This window comes from Cavia porcellus, unplaced genomic scaffold (genome assembly GCF_034190915.1).
Source record: "Cavia porcellus strain 051 isolate PalLab524CR breed Dunkin Hartley unplaced genomic scaffold, mCavPor4.1 scaffold_14, whole genome shotgun sequence".
NCBI classification, from domain to species: Eukaryota; Metazoa; Chordata; class Mammalia; order Rodentia; family Caviidae; genus Cavia; species Cavia porcellus.
In genome coordinates, this window is record NW_026947497.1 from 9,192,568 (window position 1) to 9,210,128 (window position 17,561).

At 42.1% G+C, this 17,561-nt stretch overlaps 1 protein-coding gene and 1 long non-coding RNA gene across 3 annotated transcripts in view; one reads left to right on the forward strand and one right to left on the reverse strand.

The window, feature by feature from the left end:
* Nucleotides 1–1,712: 1,712 nt before the first annotated feature.
* On the reverse strand, nucleotides 1,713–6,468 carry LOC134478666 (uncharacterized). Its single transcript, XR_010051420.1, has 3 exons — nucleotides 6,348–6,468; nucleotides 4,975–5,039; nucleotides 1,713–3,012 (listed from the first exon to the last, which is right to left on the reverse strand). It is a non-coding gene; the product is annotated as an uncharacterized LOC134478666 (long non-coding RNA).
* A 10,273-nt stretch (nucleotides 6,469–16,741) lies between these two features.
* Egf (epidermal growth factor) overlaps nucleotides 16,742–17,561 on the forward strand; it is a 76,454-nt gene continuing 75,634 nt past the window's right edge. For both annotated transcript variants that reach the window (XM_013150605.3, XM_013150606.3), the window contains exon 1: nucleotides 16,742–17,200. In XM_013150605.3, the coding sequence (XP_013006059.1) occupies nucleotides 17,092–17,200 (109 nt within the window). In that variant the 5' untranslated portion in view covers nucleotides 16,742–17,091. The remainder of the gene's footprint in view (nucleotides 17,201–17,561) is intronic.

Genomic DNA, 17,561 nt, shown 5'->3' on the forward strand with positions numbered 1-17,561 from the left:
TATAAAGAATGAAATTGAGACATACATCAAGTAAAATAAGCCAGACATAGAAAACTACCACAAGTTCTTTTTCTGATGTGGAAGTTAAAAAATATTAAAATATCAGTCTGAAAATGTCACATTGAGCTTCATTTAGGGGTACAACTAATGCATGCTAGTTAAAAATGCTTTTTCCGTAAATGCAAAAGCCCTCAATGTACAGCCCAAAGTCCTGTCTCTATGTTTGGGGCCAGTGTAACCCAAACTTGACTGCCCTTCTGAGGGCTGTACTTTTTACCACTGTCAGAACCCTAAGCACTTACGTTTTTGGTGAGAATGGTGACTGATGAGACTAGCTCTTGGGATTGAAAACTCACATGTGGATAAGATTATTGCATATTTAAGTATTATTATACATGAAACATTCCACTTGGAGACTTGTTTTTAAAAACTTGTAATCACATTATAATATTATTCTGACACATATTAGAAGAAATAAGAAACATTTAACCGTGTAAAAAACAACAAAATAATGAACGAGAAACATGGTGGTAGAATTTTAAAGGAAAAGCCTCAGCAAATCTACACATATATCTCAAAACATAGGCTGAAGGGAAACTAATTAAGTAAGATAGTATCTCAGTCTCTTTCATGTTGCCGACATGCAGTGCCAGACAGCCATCACTTGAAGGAGGAAAGATTTCTTTTGGCTCACAGTTGGAAGAAGTTTCAGTCCGTGGTCAGCTAGCATGGTGAGGAATATGGCATAGTGGAGAAAAGCTGCCCATGGCAAGGAGAACAGGAAACAGAGACAGAGGGAGGAGCTTAGGAGGGCGATAGAGCCTTCTAGACCACACCTCCAGTTCTATCATTGCTGAGACAAAATACTGAACACCCAAAGTTAAAGAAGGAAAGGTTTATTTAGCTCACAGTTTGTGGAGGTTGCATTTTATAATCAGCTGGCTCCAAGGCAGGGTGGCATCACATAGGGGCAACCATTCATGGCAGCAGAATATACCAAAGGCAACAAGAGCAAAAGAGGGGAAGCAAGCCTCTTTTCCCCCTTATTCTGTATCTAGGTTACCCACCCTAAGGCAAGTAGAGCATTTATACCCTCAGCACTAGACAATGAACCAATCACATACTCTAGATTCAGTTGCTTTCAAAATGCTTGCCCCCCTCCTCATGACTGCATGAGGCTTGGGGGGACATCCAGACACAAAACATAACACTCACTTCTTTCATCTGACTCCACCTAACCAGCAAATTTGCTGTACTCTTCATATAATCCAATCACCTGCAAAACACAGGAGGCTTTGGGAGCCATTTTAGATCTAATGATAATAGATACAAAGTCGCCATATAAAACAGCACTGATGATGCAATGGTATCCATCTGTTTATGCCTAGCTGCAATCTTTATGTCAAATAAGCATCTACTTTCTTTAACAGTTGCTTGAGAACAACTGTTCTGTGCTGCTGAATCTTCATGTGTCTCTCTCTCTAGGGGAATATGGTACATTAAATAAAACTTAATTCACCAGCAATGGGTAAAATAGAGATTTGAAATTTCCAATCATATATACATTGGATAATAATTTTATCTCAAATAATATCTTAACTTTTAAGCAATGTATTTTTTGTATGATTATTCTTGATGTGGATTATTTATAAAGATATCTATTTATATACATGAACTATTTATATATTTATACAGTTATAGATTTATGCAGGAAATTTTGGAAATTTTAGTTTAGGTGTGCAGGGAGGAACAAATTCTAAAATGTCTTTTTTAAAAATGTTGTTATAGGCCAGGGATGTAGCTCAGTGGCACAATGCCTGCTTACCAAGCACAGGGTCCTTAGTTTGATTCCTGGTACCCAAACAAACAAATAAACTATCGTTATAGGCTGGTGTGGTGGTGCATACCTGCAATCCCAGCACTCTGGGATGCCAAGATAGGAAGGTAGTGAATTAGAGCCCAGGCTAGCCAACTTAGTAACTTAGTGAGACTCTATTTTAAAACAAAAAACAAAGAATGTCTGTGGATGTAGCTCAGTGGGAAAGCCCTTGGCTTGAGACCTAGTATCACAGGGGAAAAATGTTTTTCTAGTAATCTGATTGCTAATACCCAAATCATGAGATTTAAAGACAGATTATCAGACCTTTAGAGCTATAATAAAGCAAGGTTTATTAATCTGGGTCTCATTACTCAAAATTGCAAACTTCTTTTTCTTCTGGGATGGTTTTACTGTTATATTACTTATAAAGGAAGGTTTTGCTGAGAAAATTATTATGAAAAAGTTTACAGTGGGGCTGGGTGTATGGTTCAGTGGCACAGAGCATTCCTGCCAAGCATGAGGGCCTGAATTTGATTTCCAGTACCAAAAAAAGAAAAAAGAAAAGAAAAAGTTTGTAGTCACCTATTTATCTATTTAAAGTCAAGATTTTTTTCTTTTTAAGAAATGGAAATACTCGAAACTTTTAAACGCATTGATTCTCTACTAATTATAAAGTAACTCCCTGAATATAAATGTGCCTGCATCCTTTTTTCTTTTTACAAACTTAAAATTTTTCCTTTAAACTCTTACTGTAATATAAGATTTAGTGCCTATTTTCCCTCTTGAATATGGTACTAATGAACTGAATTTTACTTGTCTTTTTTTATTTACAACAGTGTTTTATAAACTGATATTTATTGAGTGAATAACATTAACTCAAAACAAATACATATTTGTTGAGTGCTTTCAATATATATTTTTAAATAGTTAAAAGATAGAATGATGACTGTCATAGGTTTCTCATTGCTGGAACAAACACTCAACACTCACAAGTTAAAGGAGAAAAGATTTATCTTAGCTACAGTTTATAGAGGTTTCAGTCTATAGAAGGGTGCTCCAAGGCAGGGTGGTGTGACAAAGGAGAAACAGTCCATGGCAGGCAGGAAGCAGCAAGCAGCCATCTTTACATCCTTTATATTCTATCCAGGCTACCACTAGGTTGGGCCTTCCCGTTGTCCACACCTAGAGTTAAGCTAAACAAGTAAGTCGACTAATTTAGTTTGCTCACACCCTTAATGCATATGCACACAACTGGTAATCCACATTGACATATCTTAGGTTCAGTCACCTCCAAAACTCCCCACCTATGAACACCTGAGGCTTTGGGGGACACCTAGATACAAGTGCTAACAGTGATTGTTCCCTGTCTTTGTGTTGTTGTTGTTGTTCCCTGTCTTGAGGGTTTTTGTGGCCGGCAGACATAGCTGAGTTGGTGTGGAGCACACCTACCAGGTACAAGGGTCTGGATTTAATAATCTACCAGTGTGCACACAAAAGACCTGGGAGTTTAGGGAGGAAGTGCAATGATCATAAGTTGGAACTGGGGAGGACTGGGTTGACAGTTTTACTATTAAGAGAGACGTCAGCAGTTTGGGAGTGAAGACAGTGAGACTAAACTTGACTTTTCAAAACATTAGGTTAAATCATCTTAGGTAAATACTTCTATCCCTAGGAAGTATCAGAGAGGCTTTTGGGATGCTTTCTGTGATCAAAATGGTGAGGGTGAAAATATCTCACTGCTGTGGTCTGAATGGCCCTTCATCTGTTAAGAAACTTAATCTCCAAATCCACATTACCAGTCTGCAGAGGGTGAGAGCAGGATATGAGGATACGATCTCAGGATACATTAATGCCTTTAAAGGAGAGAAAGACAGACCAAGCTAGCAATCTCACTGTCCTCTCTGTGTCATTTTGCCGTGTGATAATTTAGTAACAAGGTCCTCAAACCGTGTGCCTTTCCAGCCTCCCAAAATGTAAGGAATGGATTTCTTCTCTTTATAAATCATTCAGCCTATAGTATTTAGTCATAGGAGCAGAAAACTGACCAAGATTCTCGCATTTATTGGTAGGAAGACAGGGATGCTATAGTAGACATCCTCAGGTACTAGACGATCCTACACCATAAAGAATTTTCCAAATCCCACATAGTCACTGCATATTCTGTTGGATACGCAGGCAGATGGGGCCCTTGTTTTGTGATGATTTGATTTATATTAGTGTTCCTCATACTTTAATAGGCACACAAATTGTGGAAATTTTCTGTAACACAGATTTAAATGCCAAATGTCTGGTGCAGGGCCTGAGAATCTGTACTTCTGACAAGGTCCTGGCAGTGTAAAGACCTAGGTGCCCACAGCCCACTGGGAAACTGATATTTCACAGACAGAATCCACGCAGTATGGGAGGGGGGTCAGGAGTTTCACTGGTGGTCTTAGTGTGTAGTCATGGTTGATTATAACTGGCCTAGAGCCTAACTCATTTTACATAAATGCAGTGTTTTTAAAAAGGGGTTATATACAACAATTTTTTTTAAAAAAGGTAACTTTACAAATAGAGAAAATGTCTCAGTTTCATTTGTTTAGAACTTTTCCAAGGGTTGTTTTGCCACTTTTGAAAGTCCAGCTGGTGATGGCAACATGGGTCAAGGTAGCTGGGATAGTAAGTCAGTGTATCTGACCAGAAGATTTGAATTCATGGCAATTCACCTATGTGGATAGGTCTTTTTGGACAGCATACAGAGGACTATGGAGGTAAGAGGTAAATGGATTTATCAACAGACAAAGAATGTAGAAAACATCAGAGTTTATTTTGGACAGATTATGCTTTCAAGGGGGACCATGGGCCAGTTCCCAAGAGAGAAATGGAATGACCAAGTGGAAGATTGGGGTTTTAATGAGGTTTGAGGATGTGGGAAGAGTCTAGTTAGAACACACGATTCTCTAGCAATGTCTGTTTTCCTGAATCAGTTGGTGCCTTGTGGATCTGCAACTTCAACAAGACTATTTTCTGTGGCCTTTGGCTTTTAATAAAGAAGGTGAGAAAAAGGTCTACCCATACATTTTGGAGAGTGTAGCTATCTTGGTTACTTTTTTCTCATTGCTGGAACAAAATACCCAACCCTCAAACTTAAGGAACGAAAGGTTTACTTAACTTACAGTTTTTAAAAGTTTCAATCCATTGTCAGTTGGTGGCATGGCCCAGGGGCAACACTTCGAGGCAGCTGTCGGAGCAAAAAGGGGTGAAGCAAGGTTTTTATACTGTACACAGGCCACCCCCACCCCCACCCTTTTCAGGGCAGGTGTACCACTCACAAAATCTCCCTTGCCCTCCTTTTGCACAGGATGAGGATATTTACAAAGGACAGGCCTGGATCCCTGCTGAGTCTCTCAGTTAAACTTCTAAACTTTTCAAGTTGACACAGTGTAACAACCATAACATTGGATCAGGACTCTTCGAAATGAGTGGCCTTAGATAAACAGATTTGCTGCTTACAGCTCCTACCCATAGCGTGGTATTTCTAACTGGGGATCTTTTGTTAAGGCATCTAATATTCTTTGTTGTCAGTGGGCAGCCACTACAGCCTTCAGCATATCTTCCTTGGTATCAGCAGGGCCAGACTCTCACATGTTGATAAGTGTATCCTGATTTTCATTATTTCTCATTTATAATATGATAAATAATTATGTTGATTCAGAACACAGGTGGATAAGGGCATTATCTGTCAAAGATATCTGAGGATACCAGTGGAGAACGGGGTCTAATTTCGTTGAGACCTCCTGAGCCAGATAGCAGAGGGGAGGAGAGTATAGTCATGGGCGGCAGGTTGGAGGGCAGGGGACTGAGTTTGAGAGAGACTGAACATAGTGCCCTGCCCCTGAAGGTCAGGGAATTTGCTTAGCAAATCTTCTTGAAAAGTACAGCATTAAACAAAACAAAAACAAAAACAAAACCCTAAATCAAGAGCCAGGCATGATACCACACACCCATAATCCCAGCATTCAGCGGGCTGAGGCAGAAGGATTACCATGAGTTTGAGGCCAGCCAGCATTCATGGTAAATTCAAGGCAAGCCTAAAGTGCATAGTGATATTATTAAGTATTTCTTTTCATTTTGTGCTTTTTTGTCTTTTTGAGACAGCGTCTCACTATGCAGTTCAGGCCAGCCTTGAGCTCATATTGGTAGCTCAGGCTGGTCTCGAACTTGCAACGATCCTCCTGTCTCAGTCTCCCGAGTGCTGGGATTACAGGTGTGCGCCACCTTGCCCAACTCCGGGTACTCTCTTAAAGAAAATGGCTCGATAAATACATGTTACTGGGGTTTGGGTTGCTTGCCCCTCCTATGGAGTTAGATTGCAGGTTCTTCGCGTCTTGACTGAGCAAAACGAGCAAAAAGCAGTGGCAAAGTTTATTCGAAAAGTAAAAGTGGAAAGTGAGGGAGAAACTGGTACTGTAGAGCGAGTTTGAACTGAGTAAAAGAGGAAAAAGCAAGATAAAGAATACCCTACAGAAAGTTGGGGAGGAAAGCCCACCTGGCAAGTTGTACTCCAGGAATCTGCATCCCTTTATGCTGTCCAAATCTGGAAGAAACCCGCGAGAACGTCCGCATACGGGTCCTAAGAGGCAGTGCTGGGTTCCCATGCGCGAGCTGACGTCAGGTCCAGGCGTCCTATTGAAAACCTACTTAAGTTCTCGCGAGAAGTCCAGGTGCCGGGCTTTGGAAGCTGTTCTGCGCATGTGTTCTAGGCGTGTTCTGCCTAGATGCTCAGCCAGTTTTGCCGTGAATTGATGTCATACATCTTTTTGGAGACCATGTCTCCAAAAAAAATTTTTTTCCTAGAGTGTTGTTTTAATTGGCATCTCTCTGCTGATCAGAAATGTTGAACATTTTTTTTCCAGGTGTTTATTGACTAGTTGTAGCTGTTTTGATAAATGTTTATTCATTTCAAATGCCTGTCTTTTGATCAGGTTTTTTAAAATTTTATTTTGGGGAAGAGTCTAGTATTTTGAGTTTTTTATATATTCTAGCAATGAGTCCTTTGTCAGAGGAATAGCTGGCAAAATGTCTTCTCAATCTGTAGGTTATCTCTTCACTGTTGTTTCTTTTGCTGTGCAAAAGCTTTTCAGTCATAGAATAGAATCATGTAATGCAAACATATACCAATAAAAAATAAAAACTGAAATTAAAAGTTTAAATTAAATGGAAAAGTTCATAACCTGACTGTTTAGACTATTCCCATTTTTGCCACTTATCTGTATATAAAAAATAATATAATCATAGGGAATTTAAGATTTTGTGTTTTCTGTTCATCTTGTGGAAAACATTTCCCTTTTCTTGACTGTGTCATGTTCTTATAACAATTTCTTAATCATTCCTGTAACTGTAAACTAAAACTGTTTCTATTTTTTTCTGTAAAGAAGTATGACAATACTTTTCTTAATGGAGAGATTATTTCTTCACGGAGAGATTGCTAGAAGTGAAATTGAATAGTCAACACCTATAAATATTTTTATGGCTCTGAAATGTTGCCAAATTACTTGCTGAAAGGGTTTCATGGAATGCAAGTTGGCTTTTAAAGGTCAGACTTATTTTGATATGAGATCAACATCTGTGTTATATTAAAGTACTTATCAACACATAAGAAACAAAATATATAATTTCTTCACATTATCTGGGAACTATGCCATATTGTGTAGTAAACAGGCTGGTGATCATGACCCTCTGTTCTGCTCATTTTAGTTGTAACTGTAAAGTACTTTTTGGATGGGCTGTCGCCCAAGCCTCGGATCTGATAATTCCAATTCTTCTTTGTGTCACTGCATACACGGGAAGGAGGCTGACGCTATAAATTTAGTTATATATTCACATGTTGTACCTTATTTTATTTCATAATCTCTGGTATTTGAAGAATTAAGGATGAATATTACTTGGGAGGCTGAGGTAGGAGGATCAGGAATTTGAGGGCTGCCTAGGTTGCATAGTGAGACCTTTTCTCAAACAAACAAACAAACAAATTATAGCTAGTCTAACTCCCGAAACAAAGTCATTTTCCTCCTAAAAAGGCAACATAAGAATTTTTGTCTGTAAAATGACAGAATTGTATTGTTTTGTTATTCTTGATTTGGAAGAACTAAGACACATTCATGGAAGGACTCAGAATACATAGAGACGCTCAGAAAAGTAGCAGCCTCAGGTGACCAGGAGGGAACACTGTGACCCAGATTTAGTCAGGTGAGTTATCACAGGATCCCCGATCTGGTGTTTTAAAAATTGCCCTAAGACATCTGTTAGAATTTGCAAAAGTGGCTAAACCTCTTTACCCCTTCTTTCTCTGATATAATTAAAGCCTTTGTGTAAAATTTGGAATAACACTGTTTGTTGCTTGTTGCAATAACAAGAAACTTACTAGCACTTATTCTTGAAGTTATTATCTAAATTGTTATTTGATTTTCCTGTCTTGAGTACTGATTTAAACTTCCTTGATGACTAGCACAGCTATTTATCAAATTTAATGGTTGCTTCTTTCTATTATCTATGGGTACATCTTTTTTTTTGAGACGGGGTCTTGCTATGCAGTTCAGGCTGGCCTTAAGCTTACTTTGTAGCCCAGCCTGGTCTCGAACTTTCAACGATCCTCCCACCTCAGCCTCCCGAGTGCTGGGATTACAGGCGTGAGCCACCATACCCAGCTATGGGTACATCTTTATGGATCCCTGACAATCATTTATATCTCCATGTTAAGGCATTCAGCAGCAGCCAGACAGCCTTGACAGAATTTTAAATGTAGGGAAGAGAAGAACTCTCGGGAAGACTCATGTTTTCCTGTTGGCACCCTGGTTTCAGGAACAGGTGTGAGGGATGCGTATGTGCTTATCTGAGCATTATTAGTAAAATAAATGAAATCTTAGATCCTGTGGTTTAACCATAAGCTCTCGTGCAGTGATGGCGAACCTTTTAGAGGTGAGTGCCCAAGCTACAGCCCAAAACCCATTTACTTGTCATGAAGTGCCAACACTACAATTAAACCTGAATACTAAGGTTGTAGTCTAGAAAAAATGACTCATATACTAATATATTTTGTCTTGAAAGAAAAACACTTTACCATGCATACCAGGTTTGCCACCACCACAGACAGACTTGGGCTTTGATTATCACACCCATCATCTCATAACTTAAAGATATTGGGGTGAGATATTTAACTTTTTAATTCACATTAACCTTCTGCAGCAAGATAGAGTCTATAAATAATGTAATGGTTAAAACTAAGCAATTCAATAAAAAGAGGCAAAAGATTTGAAAAGATGCATCACAAAAGAGGATACACAAATGATCAACTAGCACATGTAAGGACGGCTAACACCTGGGCGTCAGAAAAAGGCACATTAAAATTGCAGTGTGAAATTCGTGTCATGCACACATACACAGATGGCTTGAAAGGGACAAATCGATAATTCCAAATGTGGGTGAGAAGGGGAAATAACGAACTCACGTGCATGGCTGGTGAGGGTACAAAATGGGGCAGCGACTTTGGAAAACTGCTTGGCAGTTTCTTACAAAGTTAAATATATACCTACCCTATGAACCATCAATTAGGTATTAACTGAAAAGAAGTGAAAACATTCTTTGAGGCAAATCTGGAAGAAATCCAAGAGTTCATCAAAAACATAATGGATAAACAAATTGTGATATATTCATATAAAAACGATACTTCTCAGGAATGAAAAAAAGTGAAGAAACACTAACATACACAGGCCAGATGGATCTAAAAAATCATAATGTTAAGCAAAGGAAACCAAACACAAAATGGAACATATAGTACGACTGCATTTATACAAAATTCAAAAACCTACAAAATGAATGTATGACGGGAAAAATCCAAACACTGGTTGCCTATGGGGGGATTTGCTGGGAGACGTACGAGGACATTTAGGTGACTGGAAAAACATGCTGTGTTTTGATTGAACTGTTGGCTAGTGTGTACATATGTTTATCAAAACCCATCACATTGCATTGGTTTTTTTTAAAGATTATTTTTATTCTCAAGGGAGTAAAGCAAAACAGTAAAATGAAACAAACAAACAAAAAAAACCAGTAATACAACAGTAGGAAATCCACAATGGTTACTATATTGCATATTGTTCTGCACTAAATGGTTACCCAGCTCACCTGCCCCAGGCCTGCACAGTTACTGCCATCTCAGCCCTGTTGCATCCAGTTGCCCATGGGTGGGGAGGGAGACCGAGGTGGCGTCCCTGCTGCTTCTCCCCAGCGACAGGGCCTCTGCCGGCACACGGGGAAGCCACACAGCTTTCTTGCTGTTTCTCCCTGTCCAGCAGGCCCACTGCCCTGGTTTTCTTATTTTGCTGAATTCCTGATTCTCTCTCTTCATGGGCTTCAAGTCTCAGGTCAGATCCTTCCTGCGTCCATGAGACCAACCGCCCTCCATCTCCTCCTTCTGCTGTATTCCAGGGTCTGGACACCAAAACTTGGAGAGGTTCTTTCTCTGCTAGTCACTGTTCTGCAATTTCCCTGGAAGTCCAGATCGTATTCCTAAGATCTGTTCACTACCTGTAAATTTTACTTTGATAATTTTTTAAAAAATGCATCTCAAATGGAAGCCAGGCTAGGAGAACCAACTATGAGTAACTTCGCTTCTCTGTTAATTTTTTAATTTACAAATATAGCACTTATGCATATATTCTGTCTCCGTCACCCATTTCATGCTTCTTTCCAATTTTACACTGCTTTTCCAATCATGCCAAACAATGATTATTTTCACCCATAAACCTTGTGTTCTTGGATGTAGAAGAAGGAGAAAAGACAGCAATTCAGTTTTATAAGACCAAGTAAAGAGCTGCCCACAGTGGTTTGTTCTTTCCATTTGCAGCTTAAATATACATAACTGACAACATCTTTGCTCTCTGGTCAGGACTGAAAATGCTTTAGAATTCGAGGTACTTACTGTGCTCCCTAGAGGTTCAGTGGGATTGCGGGTCAAGGGAAAGATTGAACTGCGAGCCATAGAGGAGCCAGGTTCTTTCCCTCTGTCCTGACGCTTTTCCAAGTTAACATACGTGGGAGAATGGCAAAGGAAGCCAGGTGAGATTGTGTAAATCAATGTGCTAAAGTTTAAAAGGAGTGACTTACTCTTTTAGATTTCAACTCTGGTGTTCCTTCATGGAATGATCCATCGTTTATTCTGGCTTGTTATATCCAATTACTGCGGGCTTGTTTGGAACTTAGTCTCAGAAAGTTTTCTAAGTGACGGGGGAAGACTTTGCTGGAAAGTGGGACACAGGCAGGATTCCTCTTGTCCCCCAAGCGCTCGCAAAAATCTGATTTCCTCAGGCTGGAACATAATATTGTCTACTCTGTGGAATTATAGTTGGATAGCAACCCCTCTCTTTTAGCTTTTTATTGTTTTACCAGTAGACTGAGAACAGTTTAAAGTTTACAGAAAAACTGGGTAGGAAATGTCGAAGACTGCCATGTGCACATTATGTCCTGCAGGTTTTGACAGAGGTGTAATGGCACCTGTCTCCCCTTGCTGTCATGCACAGTAGTTCCGCTGACCTGCAAATTGCTCACTGGTTACCTGTTTGCCCGTGCCCCTGCCTGTCTCCCCTAGACTCTAGAAACCACTGGACTCTTTACAGTCACTGTGGCTTTGCCTTTTCCCCAAGGTGTTATCGTTGGGTTCGTATCCTGGATAGCTTCCCATATTGGCTTCTGGCACCAAGTAATACACATGTATCATCCCTCCAAAGCCTTTCTTGGTTTGAGGGCTTGTTTCTTTTTATCACTGTGTAATACTCCATTAGTTCATGCAGCCACTCATCTATTGAGGGACATCTTGTTTGCTTCCATCTTTGGCAGGTACAAATAAAGCGTCTAGGAAGGAGTCTTGGGCAGGTTTTTTGTGAACAGTTTTCATCTGCATCAATGCTGAGGAACAAAACTGCTCCCTCTTTCTTTCAATATGCCTTTTACATCTGGTGTTCTTACCTCAGTCAATTGTAACTTGCCCTACGTGGCTAATTCCTACACCCATGCCCCTTCCGAGTTATTTTCCTTTAATGCCATTTCTGTTTCTGGCACAACTGAGTTACATGAAATGGCAAATGTGTGCCAACTACTTTCTTTCAGAAAAAAGGAAAATATTCTCAACTCTTCCCGGGTAATCGTTGTTCCTCGATGGAGACACCCGTGAACCAGCTGTGCTCCGCTTCTGCAGGTGGAGCGCTGACCTTCACTTTTGCCAAAGCATCGCTGCCCCGTCCCTGGCACCAGCCTTTCCCTCAGGGCAGTGGCACCACCTGAGGAGGACTCAATAATGACCTCAGAGCTCCTGGCCTCCCTCGGTGTGTGTGATCTCCGGTAAAGTACTCAGCTTCTCTGGTCTTCAGTGTTCTCATTTGGGAATCGGCTGTGACAACTCGCATTCCCCTGGCATAGCAGTGACAAGGACCAGAGGTAACGTAAACTGAACGTCTGCGTTCAGTATGCCTGACACACAGGATGCCACCTGTCCCTGGCTGTGCTGGTGACGGATGAGTGATTGGGTGTGATGATGTATGGCCCAGGAGAAGGAGGGGCTTTGGGTCTTGATGGGAACTTCTTAGCTGAAAATTCAGAACAGTGACTTAATGTGCCGCTAGCAGCCTGTCTTCCTGCTCGGGCCACTGCTGCCCCATAACACTGCAATGCATCCAGAGCTGTCTCCTGGCCAGCAGGGCCCCTCCAGCTCGGGACCTGCAGCTGTGAAGGGTCTAGCACACTGTTCCTTTCTTCCTCCTCCTCCTGCCGTCACTGTGGCTATTCTCCCTCTCAGTGGCCATCCAAGGCACCCAGGGGACAGCAGAAAGCTTCACCGCATGTTCCAGTCCACAGAGGGAGCTGTGACCACCTCTTCTCTCCAGGCACACTTAGGATACTTGGTGACCGGCCTATTGCAAGCTCCTCGGCAGGGAGATCCAAATGTACAGTGAATATTTAAATTAAAATGTAATATAATGAAAGATGCATGGACATGTATCTGCCTCAAAATGCTGCCCTTCTTCAAACGCACTTTTCCCGTCATCCTGACCACTTTCTGCAGCAGTTCTGGAAATCTTCTTTCCTAAAGGTTGCTTTCCTTCAGTTGCACTGTCTTGGCTGCCTTAATGGCCTGAATTCATTCAGAAATTTCCCTTTTGTGGTAACTTTGATTTTGAGGAAAAGCCAGAAGTCACAAAGTGCCAGATTTGACCAATAAGGTGGACGAGGGCTCACTATAATATTTTTATTTAACAGAAACTGCTCTAAACACTTGATGTATGCAGGATGATCAAAATATAGTGAATGTTTAATTTTGAAATTTTACTATAGTAAAAGAGACACATTGCCATTAATCCCACTGCTAAAGTATTCAAAATATTCCCTCACTCAGAGTACACTTATCCCATTTTTCTTGACTGTGTATCTTTTACTGTAATTTAAAAATATTTCATGGGACTGATACACTAGTTCCTGTGCAAAAAAGGCACTTGTAATTAAAAATAATTTTAAATATTCACTTTCTTTGTCTTTCTTTTTTTTTTTCTTAGAGTCAGAGTCTTGCAAAATTGCTCCGGCTGCCCTCCAATTTGTGATCCTCCTGCCCCAGCCTCTCAGCACGCAGGATTACAGGCACATACCATCATCTCTCATTCATTATGTTTGTCAGTCACTGCTTGTACTTACTTTTCTTTGATAATCACCTCAGTGAGCTCGTGAAGTGCAGGACAATGACTTCTGTTGTTTGTAGGACATACAGTGTCCTGTCACATAGAACTCATGAACTGATGAAATAGTTGACTTTGACCCAATTCCAGAATTAAACATATCTGGCAATCTACCCCATAAGATTATAATGGATTTCTGACCAAATTTAGAAGAAGGAAGATGTTTGCTTCCCCAAGAAGACTCAGTTTTATTTGGAAGAATATGAACTTATTAAACATCCCTGAAGACCTTGGCCAGGTCTGTTCTTTGCTTTGACTCCCTGTGCCTCAGTTGGTGATGTGTGAATTAGCCTGGTTGGTCCTCAACATCAGCCATCAGCCGGCAAGCACTGTAGCCCCCTGAACCCCATAAAGGCATAGGGCGGTATCTTCATGATCAACACAAAGACAGCTTAGCACAGATGACATGTTTTTAGGAGAGCAAATCCTTTAAAGCAAAAATACTGACAGATTCCAGGTGCAACTAGAATGTCCCTGGAGTGTCCTCGGGCTTATGTTCATATCGGTCTCTGGGAGTGCATGGCTTTCCACTGGGCTGTCCTGATATTGGGGAGCTACAACTCCCAACTGCTAGATGGCTGAAACGCCAAGTTCCTGTTCTCTAAAATTGAGGAATGAATTCTAGGAACAACAGAGATCGAATGCAGGAAAAAATTATTGAGAGAAAGAAAGCTTGTGTCTAAGGGGGATAAAAGGGGGACCTAGGGATGCAGCTCAGTGGTAGAGCACTTGCCTAGCACGTACAAGGCTCTGAGTTCAATCCTCAGTGCCACCAAAAAAACACACAAAAAAGAATATCTAAGAGGGACAGAGGGGGCCTGGGAAGTGGGGTGCCCATCAAGCCCACTTCTCAAGGGTGTTTTTTGAGCAAAGCCATGAGATGAGTTAGGTTCAAGGTGGGACAACACGATAATCAGTAAGATTACACGTACAGCCACTTTAGGTAATATCAATCCAATAGTGTATGTGCTGCAAAGTGAGCTTGATACATTGATCCAGTAGGAAGTCACAAGGTGTGTGTGAGGTGGGACAAAACCATGGTGAACCCATAGGATTACAACAAGTATAGTTGCTTGGGAAATATTGATTAAATGGGGATCAAATTGGGAAGCACGTCACTTAGCAGGTGCACAAAGGATGGACGTGGACTTTGCTGGAAGGGGTGGGTTAAGGAGGTTTGATCCCCACCCCAAGGTGATTGATGCCTATTGGAACATCAACCACTGCTGCTCATCCCTGGGGGAAGTACACGGGTGAGCAGTTCCTTTCTTTCTTGAGGCCTGGCCTTCAGTGAAAGCGCCTCCAACCACAGCTGTCTCCTGCCCTGGCTACCTGTAACATTCCCACCTAACTTAGCTGTCTAGAATGGTCCTGTGGGCCTTCCCCTTGCTGTCGTTTTGCTGAGGGGGGATACTTGGTCACAGGAAGGGGACCCTGATGGGTCATTACAGGTTATTTATAGATGCTCTTTCTGAGCCAAAGCCAGAAGGCAGTGGAACATTCCCACCACCATTCTGGACACTGAGGCCTCTCTAGAGCTCTGGACAGGGCACACTGCAAACAGAAGTCATGATTCAACTGCCCGTCTTTGAGAAACGCCCAGAAGTCAGGTAAATATGCATAAAGGCCTTTGAGTTGTCCTGTTCTGTTCTCTTCTCTAATTGATGTTATTTTTGTGTCTAGGGCTTTTTCTGTCCTTAGATGCATTTGGAACACTGCCTCAGGGCAACTTACTTCAGTGAATGTCTTTTTCCAGGATGCAGTGAATTGGTAGAAAATTTCCCTGTGCCTCCAGTCTGGGGTGCAGGCTCTGCAGGCTCTTTGTGAACCATGCAAGATCCTGAGGAGAGCCAGAGGTGGCAGGTCCTGGGCCGTCTGCTTTCATCTTCTGTCGCTGAGAGGCTTCACCTCTCCCTGGGCATGGCTCAGGGACCCCCATCACCCCATTTGCCCCAGGAATGAAGCTGCAGATTTACTGACTCCTATGGTGGGAAAGAATGTTAAAGACATGTCAGTTAGAGGCATGAGGGGATTTATGAAGCAGAATTTAAAGGACACATTCAGAGATTTAGAGTGTGGGCCCTGCACAGAGAGGCATGCCTTGTGATCTGGAGTGGACCTATTTACTGGGCTCAGGGGTATCTTCTGGGTGGACAATCCTGGCTGGGAGTTCCCATTAACTGTCAGGATCCCCACCTGGTGGCTCTGTCAGAGTGCAGAGCTCACGTGTCTGTCTGCAGCTCAGCTTTGCGGGCCTGGAGAGGCTGCTTCCTCTCTCCATGGCACAAGTCTGTGTGAGGCAGTGTAATTTACAGGTGAAAAGCATAAGCCCAGGGCCCATTCACAAGCTTATCCCACCTTTAAGACTCAGGAATTCTTTTGCAGTTCCCCAAAGGGAAAAGAGGTTTGAATAACTTCTGAGTCCCGAAGCTTCTGATTTCTTTAAAAGTACAGTTATAAAAGTCTGATCTTCCTTGCATCCTTTCCACCTGTCCTTATTTTTTTCTGTCCTGCCTCAAAGAAACGGCATAGATGACAGGGAAAGAACTGCATTCAGCTGCCCAGGCTTCCTGGTGTTTCTCAGCTTTTGCACAATTAGCCTATTTTTTCCAGGGTGACTCTAATAACCCTGCACCCCTGTCCCTGCCCTCTGGGCTATGCAGGGTGTGTTATTACAAGTGACAAGGTGTCTGCACACGGGCTCTCTTTACTTGGCTCCCGGGATTTCCTTTTGGTTTGGAAAGAATAATCTTCCAAATTCTGCTGTAGAATGAAGCTCCTGTAAAGTGCACAGATACTGACATTTCATTCAAATCAGGAGCTGAAGCTAGACTCTGTTCGGTACTGTTCATGTGAATGATCAAGTCTCATAAAATCAAATTATTAGTGGGGTCACTCACCACTGGTTTACACTGGTTTAACTGAACCTCTTGCGAGATTTTAAAACTCAGACAGTAATCAGCAGGTACCTGCACTAGCTCCCCCGTGCCCTGAACCGCTCTTTCCCTAGTCCAGCAGAGCTGGCCTTGGCAAGCGGTAGCTGTCACCTCCCTGGCAGCTGGCCCTGCTCTCCTGTCTCATGGAACTGGCCTTTGCAAACACAGGCTCACTCAAGTGTCAATGCAGGGAGGAGGAGGAGGAGCCACGGGGCTTTAAAAGGGAAAGGGGAGCCCTTCTAGTGTTCAGAAGGAGGAACCGAGTCTGGAGGAGATCTCCAGGCTCGAACTTTCTTTCTCTCTTCTCTTTAAGATCTTTCCTCTCCTCTCAGGGCGGCTGCTGTTAAACTCTGTGAAATTTGTCATATGAGTGTCAGGTATTTCTCCCTGGCTTCCAAAAACAACAAAGATAAAGAAATCTGTCCGGAGCCTTTTCAAGGTGCTCTGCTGAGTTGAAGGACTTTCTGGAGGGTGGCAGCGAAACAACAGAGTGACAGAGTAAAAGATGTCCCTGGCCTGCGGTCCCAGTGGCACAGCAGCTCCTTCCGTGCACTGAGAGCGTGAGCCCGTAGAGACTATGCTGCTCCTGCTCAGCCTTGTGCTGCTGAAGATTAGTTTTGTTAGTGTCTCAGCCCAGCCACGCTGGACCTGCCCTGAAGGTCCAAATGGGACTTCCACCTGTGTGGGTAAGTGATCACGTGCAAAGGAACCCATGCCTGCTAGGCACTGGGGTTTGTTTTGTTCCTGTTTTTGTTTTTCTGGTTTATCTTTGGGTACACGTATTTGCTTTTTTGTTGTTGTTTTCAGAACCGCTTTTATTTCCCTACTGGCCACGAGAGCTAATCTATCCCGAGCATAACATTTAAGGCTCCCAGCTGTCCTGTGCGTGTGTGTGTCATTTGAAGTGAGCTGAGCGGAGTTTCCTGGGGAAGCCCCTCTCCATTCTAACAGGAGGAATCCCTGGCCTCCAGCTTTAAATGGGAAACCGGGGAAACCTATGGTGGAGGCTGTTCTTGTTTTTGAAACTGTCTCTAAATCAGGAAGAAG